This window comes from Hyla sarda, chromosome 6 (genome assembly GCF_029499605.1).
Source record: "Hyla sarda isolate aHylSar1 chromosome 6, aHylSar1.hap1, whole genome shotgun sequence".
In the NCBI taxonomy this organism is placed as follows: Eukaryota; Metazoa; Chordata; class Amphibia; order Anura; family Hylidae; genus Hyla; species Hyla sarda.
Genome location: NC_079194.1, coordinates 110798403 through 110810543, shown reverse-complemented (window position 1 = coordinate 110810543; position 12141 = coordinate 110798403). Strand labels below are relative to the sequence as shown.

The window sequence follows — 12141 nt, the reverse complement described above, 5'->3', positions numbered from 1 at the left end:
CATAAAATCTGCCCTGGAACGATACAAAACACGGAGTTTTGGCAGAATCTCATAACAGGGTTGGGAGAACACCTTTTTCATACTATGGGTAGCTGGAGAGAAGACGATCTAGATGAAAATGTCAATTTTGTCCTGTTTTGTTAAAAAAAAAAAAAAAGGAACAAAATCAACATCTTTTACTAAAAGACCAGCCAGTCTCGAATAAAAAAAAATACACAAAATCGACATTTTTCACAAAAAGACCGGACAGTCTTGAATTAAAAAAAAACAAAACACAAAATCGACATTTTTAACAAAAAGACAGGCCAGTCTTGAATAAAAAAAAAAAAAAAAAAAAGGGGGGAAACAGGATGGTCCCGTTCGAAATGGGACCTAAGGTCAGCCTACTACTATGACATGCCACTAAACTAATTTCATAGCACTATGTATTTTTGGAGAAGCTAAGTGACTATCTATAAAGCTGCCATCCCAACTCCTGTCAACTTTGTCACCCAGTGTTTCTATAATCCCAAATGACAGATCTGCTTAGCTATGCCTGGAATACCTGGAATATTACTTGTCCATTCAAGACAAGAAAGCTGGGTTGCAATCCTAATTTCCAGCACGAAAAATTGGTTGTCACCTAGGTACTCAACCGATTAAAAGAATATCTTATGCAAGAAGAAAAATGTCTGCACTCACCAATAGACTTTAAAAGGAATTCGGACTTTATTAAGCGTAGTAGCAATGTCCATAGAAAATCCAAAAAATACACCCAGGTGAGCAGGGAGGGGGAGCAGCTAGCGGCTCTGCGGCCGAAGTGTTAAGGAACTACAGCACCGCTTTCCGTCTGTGACGCTTCCTCCAGTTCGGAACCGGAAGAAGCGTCACAGACGAGAAACGGTGCTGTAGTTCCTTAACACTTCGGCCGCAGAGCCGCTAGCTGCTCCCCCTCCCTACTCACCTGGGTGTATTTTTGGGATTTTCTATGGACATTGCTACTACTCTTAATAAAGTCCAAATTCCTTTTAAAGTCTATTGGTGAGTGCAGACATTTTTCTTCTTGCATAAGATATCGATACACATGCTTGGGCTTTCTATTACACCTAGGTATTATCTATCTCAGTTTATAGGTGTTTGCCGTGCCCATCCGACTCTTGTGTTGATCTATCGATTAAAAGAATAAGCAAAATATATTTCCATTATATTCAATGGGGGACATTTATCAATGTTGGTGTAAGGTAGTAAAGATTTTACCCCTGTTTGCTTGGTGTATTGTTTGCACAGTTGCTCAAAATTTACGAAAAAGGTGCACAGAACTTGATAAATTTTGCTTAATTATAGAAACCAGTAAACTGCAGAGATTGGTTTAAAGGGGTACTCCACTGGAAAAAACATTTTTTTTAAATCAACTGGTGCCAGAAAGTTACACAGATTTGTAAATGACTTTTCTTTTAAAATCTTAACCCTTTCAGTACTTACCAGCTGCTGTATGTTCCAGAGGAAGTTCTTTTCTTTTTGAATTTCCTTTCTGTCTGACACCTCTGTCCATGTCAGGAACTGTCCGGAGCAGGAGCAAATCCCCATAGCAAACCTATCCTGCTACAGACAGTTCCTAAAATGGACAGAGGTGTCAGCAGAGAGCACTGTGGTCAGACAGAAAGGAAATTCAAAACGAAAAGAACGCAGCAGCTGATAAATACTGTAAGGATTAAGATTTTTAAATAGAAGTAATTTACAAATCTGTTTAACTTTCTGGCATCAGTTAATTTAAAAAAAAATGTTTTCCAGGAGAGTACCTCTTTAAAGGGGTACTCCACTGGAAAACATAACATTACTTATATAAAAAAAATCTTAATCCTTCCAGTACTTATCAGCTGCTGTATACTTCAGAGGAAGTTGTATAGTTCTTTTCTGAACACAGTGCTCTCTGCTGACACCTCTGTCCATGTCAGGAATTGTCCATAGGTTTGCTATGGGGGTTTTCTCCTACTTTGGACAGTTCCTGGGACGGACAGAGGTGTCAGCAGAGAGCACTGTGGTCAGACAGAAAGGAAATTTAAAAAGATATCAACTTCCTCTGTGGTATACAGCAGCTGATAAGTACTGGAAGGATTAAGATTTTTTAATAGAAGTAATTAACAAATCTATTTAACTTTTTGGCACCAGTTGATTTAAAAGAAAATGTTTTCCAGTGGAATACCCCTTTAAGCTTTGTGCTCTGCCATCTGACACTTTTGTACGTGTCCTAAAGGTGGTGTAGGTTTGCGCAAAAAAAAAAAAAAAAAAAACATTCTAAATGTATTTTGCGCAAATATTAAATACAGCTCCACTGCAAAAAGTGGTGTATGGTGCACCAGACAGTAGAGAACTTTGAAAGATGTTCTACCGAAAATTGCGCAAAATTTGCAGGGATATTTAGAACATTGAAGTGGTGTAAAGCCAATGATAAATATCCCCCAATGAGCTCATCCCTGCACCCATCTGACACCATAGTAAGGTTTTGTCCTGGTCAGTGACAGGTGAGGACATGTCCTATACTCTCCTGGAATCCTTGTAGTGTCCTCATGTGAGGGAAACCTACGTCACCTTTTTTTTTACAGAGCGAGGAACATGTCTTGTTTACATACCTGGCGGAGGAGGGGCCCCACCTGAGGGAAGAGATAATATTCGCCTGACTGAGTGAAGCAAATATCTACTCACTGAATCCAAGGCACCATGGAAGCTGCACCCAGAAAAGGCTTCTACTATCAAGAGATTAATAAGACCAAATGGGAGGTTCCCGAGCGATACAAGGAGCTGAGAGCCGTTGGCACTGGGGCGTACGGAACAGTCTGGTGAGTTCTGCGCATAAATATCTTAAGGATTTATCTGAAACTTAAGACATGTCTTCTGGCACTGACATGCAATGGACAGGCACAGATTGAGAAAGGCCTGTAAAATGCACCACATAGAGGTAATACTACTCTATCCTGATGTAGAGCACACCTTAATGCAGTGTTTCCCAACCAGGGTGCCTCCAGATGTTGCAAAACTACAACTCCCAACATGCCTGGACAGCCTTTGGCTGTCCAGGCATGCTGGGAGTTGTAGTTTTGCAAAACCTGGAGGCACCCTGGTAGGGAAACACTGCCTTAGTGTAACATATACACAACTATTGACACAATTATTCGTGTGGTTGCGCAAAATGACTGTGAATGCATGACCGAGATCAGTGGTCTCCAAACTGTGGAGCTCCATGCTAGTAGTTGTAGTTTAACAACATCTGGAGATCCATAGTTTGGAGACCACTGACCTAGACTCGTTACCTATCTATCTTACTTTCTATTCCATATACTACTCTTCGTGTTGCCACCTTTCTTTAAAAATAAAAGTAAAAAAAATACCGGCCATGCTAATTTGCATAATTAGTTATATGTGTGTGACAACACAGCATACACATATGCGGGAGAAATTTTATCCTATTCGGACCCCTATAACTTTTTTTTTTATTTTCCCTTATATGGGCCTGTATGAGGGCTTATTTTTTGCGCCCCGATCTGTACCATAATTGTTTGAATGTGACTTTTTTTGATCGCTTTTTTATTTTATTTTTTACTCGGGAGTTAGTTACTAACTACAACTCCCAGAATGCCCTGATACAGCCTGTGGCTCAGCAGCTGTCCCAAACGAAAACCACAACTATATAGTAGTACCGTATATAGTATAGGTCAGTGTTTCCCAACCAGGAGTGCCTCCAGTTGTTGCAAAACTACAACTCCCAGCATGCCCGGACAGCCGTTGGCTGTCCGGGCATGCTGGGAGTTGTAGTTTTGCAACAGCTGGAGGCGCTCTGGTTGGGAAACACTGGTATAGTACATGGTGCAACACTCCAGGAGTTGGAGGATTGGTTGGATAAATACCGGCCATTGCATGGCTGGTGTTTTTAATGAAATAATTACCGTCAGAGTGGTCAAAATACCGGCTGTTCCGGTAAAATACCAGCCAGGTGACCACCCTAACTGCTCTGCATATACAAGCACCGCTCTTCACTCTAGCTCTGGCAATACATTCATGAACTAGATGTAGGGCCAGACATTGGGCACACCAGAGGAATTCATTCAAAGGGATGGGGACAACTTCCATGTATACAAAAAACAATACATATTTAGAGTCAGTTTTGACTTATTATTGACCTACCTCGGAGAGTTCTGGACATTTCCTAAAGCACAGCTTTCCTTTATGTTGCTCAGATATTTAACAAATAAGGAAATATTAAATAATTAAATATCACAGATTTGTTACATGAGAGCAGAATGCAATAGGTATAATGTATACACCGGTCACAGCTTGGACATAGGAATTGTCTGATTAACTGTTATGGAATATATATATGAGCAGGACAAAGAATGCAAAAGAATGTGGATCTGCTGGAGATAATAGTGTCCTACACTGCTATAAACACAATAATAGTGTCCTACACTGCTATAAACACAATAATAGTGTCCTACACTGCTATAAACACAATAATAGTGTCCTACACTACTATAAACACAATAATAGTGTCCTACACTGCTACAAGCACCATAATAGTGTCCTACACTGCTATAAACACAATAATAGTGCCCTACACTGCTACAAGCACCATGATAGTGTCCTACACTGCTACAAGCACCATAATAGTGCCCTAAACTGCTATAGACACAATAATAGTGTCCTACACTGCTATAAACACAATAATAGTGTCCTACACTGCTACAAGCACCATAATAGTGTCCTACACTGCTATAAACACAATAATAGTGTCCTACACTGCTATAAATACAATAATAGTGTCCTACACTGCTATAAACACAATAATAGTGTCCTACACTGCTATAAAACACAATAATAGTGTCCTACACTGCTATAAAACACAATAATCGTGTCCTACACTGCTATAAACACAATAATAGTGTCCTACACTGCTATAAACACAATAATAGTGTCCTACACTGCTATAAACACAATAATAGTGTCCTACACTGCTATAAACACAATAATAGTGCCCTACACTGCTATAAACACAATAATAGTGTTCTACACTGCTATAAACACAATAATAGTGTCCTACACTGCTATAAACACAATAATAGTGTCCTACACTGCTATAAACACAATAATAGTGTCCTACACTGCTATAAACACAATAATAGTGTCCTACACTGCTAAAAACACAATAATAGTGTCCTACACTGCTATAAACACAATAATAGTGTCCTACACTGCTATAAACACAATAATAGTGTCCTACACTGCTATAAACACAATAATAGTGCCCTACACTGCTATAAACACAATAATAGTGTCCTACACTGCTATAAACACAATAATAGTGTCCTACACTGCTATAAACACAATAATAGTGTCCTACACTGCTATAAACACAATAATAGTGTCCTACACTGCTATAAACACAATAATAGTGCCCTACACTGCTATAAACACAATAATAGTGTCCTACACTGCTATAAACACAATAATAGTGTCCTACACTGCTATAAACACAATAATAGTGTCCTACACTGCTATAAACACAATAATAGTGTCCTACACTGCTATAAACACAAAAATAGTGTCCTACACTGCTATAAACACAATAATAGTGTCCTACACTGCTATAAACACAATAATAGTGTCCTACACTGCTAAAAACACAATAATAGTGTCCTACACTGCTAAAAACACAATAATAGTGTCCTACACTGCTATAAACACAATAATAGTGTCCTACACTGCTATAAACACAATAATAGTGCCCTACACTGCTATAAACACAATAATAGTGTCCTACACTGCTATAAACACAATAATAGTGCCCTGCACTGCAACAAGCACCATAATAGTGTCCTACACTGCTACAAGCTCCATAATAGTGTCCTACACTGCTATAAACACAATAATAGTGCCCTACACTGTTATAAACACAATAATAGCGTCCTACACTGCTATAAACACAATAATAGTGCCCTACACTGCTAAAAACACAATAATAGTGTCCTATACTGCTATAAACACAATAATAGTGCCATACACTGCTATAAACACAATAATATTGTCCTACACTGCTATAAACACAATAATAGTGTCCTACACTGCTATAAACACAATAATAGTGCCCTACACTGCTAAAAACACAATAATAGTGTCCTACACTGCTATAAACACAATAATAGTGTCCTACACTGCTATAGACACAATAATAGTGTCCTACACTGCTATATACACAATAATAGTGTCCTATACTGCTATAAACACAATAATAGTGTCCTACACTGGTAAAAACACAATAATAGTGTCCTATACTGCTATAAACACAATAATAGTGTCCTACACTGCTATAGACACAATAATAGTGTCCTACACTGCTATAAACACAATAATAGCGTCCTACACTGCTATAAACACAATAATAGTGCCCTACACTGCTATAAACACAATAATAGTGCCCTACACTGCTATAAACACAATAATAGTGCCCTACACTGCTATAAATACAATAATAGTGCCCTACACTGCTACAAGCACCATAATAGTGTCCTACACTGCTAAAAGCACAATAATAGTGTCCTATACTGCTATAAACACAATAATAGTGTCCTACACTGCTATAGACACAATAATAGTGTCCTACACTGCTATAAACACAATAATAGTGTCCTACACTGCTATAAACACAATAATAGTGTCCTACACTGCTATAAACACAATAATAGTGTCCTACACTGCTATAGACACAATAATAGTGCCCTACACTGCTATAAACACAATAATAGTGCCCGACACTGCTATAAACACAATAATAGTGCCCTACACTGCTATAAACACAATAATAGTGCCGTACACTGCTACAAGCACCATAATAGTGTCCTACACTGCTATAAACAAAATAATAGTGTCCTACACTGCTATAAACACAATAATAGTGTCCTACACTGCTATAAACACAATAATAGTGCCCTACACTGCTATAAACACAATAATAGTGTCCTTCACTGCTATAAACACAATAATAGTGCCCTACACTGCTATAAACACAATAATAGTGCCCTACACTGCTGCAAGCACCATAATAGTGTCCTACACTGCTATAAACATAATAATAGTGCCCTTACACTGCTACAAGCACCATAATAGTGTCCTATACTGCTATAAACACAATAATAGAGCCAGAGCCTGAATAAAGTGCAAATAATTGTACCAAACAAGAAAATTGCATGAAGTGTCAGATAGTGTATAAACAAATAATGCAGCTATATATTGTACATATAAATAATACCACCATATACTACACAGCTAACACATCCGGCTATATACAGTACTGCATATGCATAATACTGCTGCAAATACTAGTGGGAGACCTAATGAAAATTGTGGAAATAATCAGGCGCAATTTGCATCCCAAAGCAGTCTTACATGACTTGCACCATATGTTCAATGTGTTTTAAAAACATTTTAAGGCCCTTGTGGCCCATGTGGCCAAGTGGACATGAGCTAGTGTAAATGGGCATGGCTTTGTGCAGCAAAAGTAAGCCAAACTATAGATGGTTTACACTTTTAACAATCAGACAGTTTTGGATCATCCCCTCCCCCGTCCCCCCATGGTCTCATCCTGATACTGTACACGTAAATAGGTTGTAAGGAAGATTTGTCAGGTTTAAAAAGGTTGTTTAGCGATGAAACATATTTTTAAATAAACATATATTGATAAGTTATTTGACTTCCCTTCTGTGGTATTTCATGCTTCCCTTTTGTTTTTGATACAAACTATCTGCTCTGTTGGCATGAGCCCAACATCCTGTCTGGTGTTCATCCTGTCACGGACTTCCTGTTTCTGTGTACAGGACACTCTAGCTGGGAATTCAGTTACCTCCATTTTCCTCCCACTACACTTTTCTTGACTGTTACCTCTCTCAGATAGTGGGAGGGAGATAGAGTTAGCTGAATTCCCAGCTAGAGTGTCCTGTGCACAGGAACAGGATGTCTGTTAAATGATATACAATAGATAGGGTGGAGTCAATTAAAGACAGTTTGTATCAAAGCAGAAGGATAGCTTAAAAAACACAGTAAGGTAGTAAATAACTTTTTTTTTACCAATATATGTTCATTTAGTAGACAGTTAAAAACAGGTTTCGTCATTGTACAACCCCTTTAAGCTGCATTTTTAAAACAGACATATAATGCAAAATGCAGACATTACTCTTATAATATGGCACAGAAAAAATCCTGACATACTATTCATATGATGTCATATTACATACATATATATACGAAAACAAGGAAATATCCAGCGCAGCGAAAGCTCAAATGCAGAAATATTTATTCCGATACAGCATGCAGGAAAAGTCATTTGAGCTTTCGCTGCGCTGGATATTTCCTTGTTTTCGTTCATTATCTGCCAGCATTGTCCGGGCTGGTTACGGGACGCGACGAGTGGTGCCTAAGGGGTGAGCTGGTTATACCTTTGAACTGCAATACATATATATAGTGACACTATGCTGCACTCATAAATAGATATACTATGCAAGTAAAAACCACTGCTAAACTGTAAATAATCTTATAATACTGTATACATGTTAGTAAATGTAAATGAATAACACTGCTAACAGTTAACATAAATAGTATCTCTAACTAAGCATAAATACTGATGAAAGGTCCTTTTCACATCAAGTAAAGGCATATGTGGAATATGTTGCTGGCTCCCACAGGGTGGTCCTAGGGAAGCGTTGATGACCTATAGACTGCCCATAGACAAATATGCTATCCATACAGTCCAATGCTCAAAAGGTGGTAATCATACAGGAATGTTAAGACAGTAGCTCTCAGTAGTCACCTATAATAAAAGGCTTATAGAAGAGGAAATGGTTTTATAGGCTGCTGACCATTACAACATTCATGGGTGTTGGTTCAGCGTGTCTGATTCAGCTCCATAATGCATAAAGGCCAGTTATGGTGTCTGTCCTGCCTGCAGACTAATTACTCCTCCCTCTTCTGTCCAGACTGACTGCTAAGTTTTCTACATCAAGCTACAATAGACAAAAAGCTCTGGTGGGGTAATTGCAAGACAGGAGGGGGATGCAGGACAAAAATGGGACTGAGGATAAACCAATGGCAGCAGTTCCACACAGGGAAAGTAGAATTGCGGCTGTAGTAAAGGGATTGTCTCACACAGAGGCGTAACTTGTAGCTTCTGGGCCCCAATGCAAAATCTGCCCCATGTGACAATTATAATGCAGGTCTCTTGTGGGCCATATTTGCTTTGGGGCCCCCTTAGGCACCAGGGCATGGGTGCGACTCCTATCTCTGCACCCCGTATAGCTATGCCCCTGGTCCCACAATCAAAACTTATCTACAGGTGGAGCATGTGCGCTGCCACCCCATTCAAAGTCTACACAACAAAGGAATATACGGTAGCTGTTAGCTGTGCACAGTTCTATCAGTCCCTTAGATTTTACATAGAGCAGCAGTGCTCATGCTTGACCACCATTCCATTCAAACAAGTGACACAAGACCCCCATTTTCATTTCAATCATTGCGAGTATGGGGGGGGGACCAGTGATCACCTGATTGTGTTGATTGTGGGACAACACCTAAAAGTAGGATAACTCTGTTCACATTCCTGACTCAAGCAGATCATGCTGGAACTTGCAGTACAATCAGCCAAAGTGCTGCAGGATGCACTGTTAAGGAATGACATACCATGTATGCTTTTTTTTTTTTTTTTAAAGCTGCTGGCGCCTGGTTGTTGGCAAAGTCATCTCCTAGTTCTACTGCTTCCATGGCTGTCTTGGGCTTGCGTTCCAAAATCCACTCTCTGCCTTCAAAGCTCCGTGTTTGGAGAAACTGATCCAGGACCATCAAGTACTCCAGGGCCTCATAGGTAGTGACTTGTAGGCCACCAGTCTATTGCCTGAATGCAGTCCTTAGCTAACCTGCATGTTGAGTGCAGCTTTCTGTGGCGCTTTGTTGCAAAGTCCGAAACTTTTTCCGATAAGTCTCTGGAGTCAGATTAAAACTTTTGAGCAGGGCAGATTTTATTGCCTCCTAGTCCTGGTCACTCTCAGAGGAAAGAGAAGCAAACACATCCAGAGCTTTCTCTCGCAACCGCGGGGTTAGATATCGTCCCCACTGTTCCTTAGGTAGATGGAACTGCCGGCAAACCTTTTCAAATCCCCTCAGGAACACATTCAGATCCCAATCTTTCTCCAAAATGGGGAAATGTTCCAAGCGGGGTTTGTGGTCTCCTTGATCCTGCACATCACTCCGTGCGGATTAAGCATCCACTCTAAGCCTCAGAACCTCCAGTTCAAGCCTCCGCTGGGCCTCTCTCTCTGCCGCCTCTCTCTCTGCGGCTCGTGCCTGGGCCTCTCTCTCTGCGGCTCGTGCCTGGGCCTCCCTCTCTGCAGTTTGGTACTGGAGAAGCAGTTGGAGTTTTATATTGGCATCCACATTCCCAAGGTGTTGTAAGGCAGTCCGCATATAAGAGTCCAAGGCCTCATTTGGAGTACTGTCCTGATGGGGAGTAATGTTGTATTCCCCAGGAGATATCAGTCCTTGGATGTCAGTTCCAGCTGTAGGACTTTGTCTCATGTCACTCAGCTCTTCTGCACGGGCATCATACTCCACAAGATCAGCAATAAGTTGTTCCTTGTTCTTTCCTGCAGTAGGGATGTCCTTTTCTTGGCACATTAGCTCCAGTGCAGGCTTGGACTGCTTGCGATATGCCTCCATATTTCCGAGATGAGACAGAGGAGGTAAAACGGGAGATGGAGAGGACAGAACTGTCTTGCACTCTTTTTGTATGTCTTTTAAACCAGCACTGAGCTCTGTCTTTGGAATTTACACACAAGAAGATGTATGCAATTTCTTTTTAGTGCTAAGATTTCCTTACAGGTAAAATCCAGTAAGCACTAAAAATCTCTAAATATATCCCGACGCTGCCACCAGTTGTCACGATCACACCCTATCGGTCCAGCCAAGACGCTAGAGAGAGTGTGATGGTGCAAGGGTTAAAGCCGCCAGACCTCTGGGTATCCACTACTAGTCCCAGCAAGTCACCAAATTAACCCTTAGATAAACGTGTTTCACCAGAGCTTACTTCAGAAAGGTGAGCTCATATATTAAGAGATCAAAGACCAGAGCTGATTAAACATTTAATCTGATAAAAGGTATCACAGTGCTATATATATAAAAATAAACAAACAAATGACATACAGGTCTAAAAATATATAAAAAAGTTTTGCAATACAAGTTCAGAAAACAAAAATGAAGTTCTTACAGCATGATGGTATAGCCGTCCTTTGTGGGTGAGAGCTCTTGTCAGCTTTGGGCCCAGCCTTGAATACCCTGAGTCTAGCATTGTTAAGTATTACAGCAACAGGAGAATACAGCAGCACACTGCTAGCACAAAGATATAGATGAAACATGAGTATATAGATAGAACATGAAAAGCTATACAGCTGTAATGCAATAAATGAAGATATTGGTGCCAAATTTGCAAGCTAAGTACCTCATAATTTCATAGCTTCATATCTTCATTTATTGCATTACAGCTGTATAGCTTTTCATGTTCTATCTATATACTCATGTTTTATCTATATACTCATGTTTCATCTATATCTTTGTGCTAGCAGTGTGCTGCTGTATTCTCCTGTTGCTGTATATTTAGCCCAGCAGCTTGCACCTGCAAGCCAGGTTTTTACAATAGTTTGGATCAATAGTGCTGGCCAATTTATTCTTTGATTGTTAAGTATTATATATCTGCCTTTTTGGAGGGACTCCATTCCCCCCTCCCCTCTGATCCCACCAGGGGGCATCTCTGTTCCTGGCCCTCTTATCTGGTTGATTATATGATGGGACCAGAGTGCCCTTAACTCCTGCTGCTTCAAAAGGGCCTTTGACTTCAAAGGAGATACAAACAAACAGCCAGACCCCCAATAAAATGCAATACACAAAAAGGATTCAATAATCAGGCTTTGGGCGTGACAGTCACCTAAGTTGAGGTGGGTAAATTAGTTGCTACCGCAACATTGTGCAGCTGTTTGACATTGCGCGCGCGCAGTGATATCACCCGAATGTGATGTTTGTGACTCCACACCGACCCCCTCTTGTCTCGGAAGAATTGCCATGGAGCACAATGCTTTT

General features: G+C 40.1%; 1 protein-coding gene across 8 annotated transcripts in view; it reads left to right on the top strand.

Moving 5' to 3' along the window:
- Positions 1-12141, top strand: part of LOC130275949 (mitogen-activated protein kinase 11-like) — a 136025-nt gene that overhangs the window by 57071 nt on the left and 66813 nt on the right. For 5 of the 8 annotated variants that reach the window (XR_008844965.1, XR_008844966.1, XM_056524659.1 and 2 more), the window contains one exon: positions 2583-2816. Coding sequence is in view for 6 of the 8 variants with exons in the window: in XM_056524659.1 (XP_056380634.1) it covers positions 2698-2816 (119 nt within the window). In the remaining 2 variants the exon portion in view is untranslated. Of the gene's footprint in view, positions 1-742; positions 759-1068; positions 1090-2378; positions 2502-2582; positions 2817-12141 lie in introns of those variants that run through there. The other 3 variants (XM_056524662.1, XM_056524664.1, XM_056524661.1) reach the window with 3 other exon arrangements.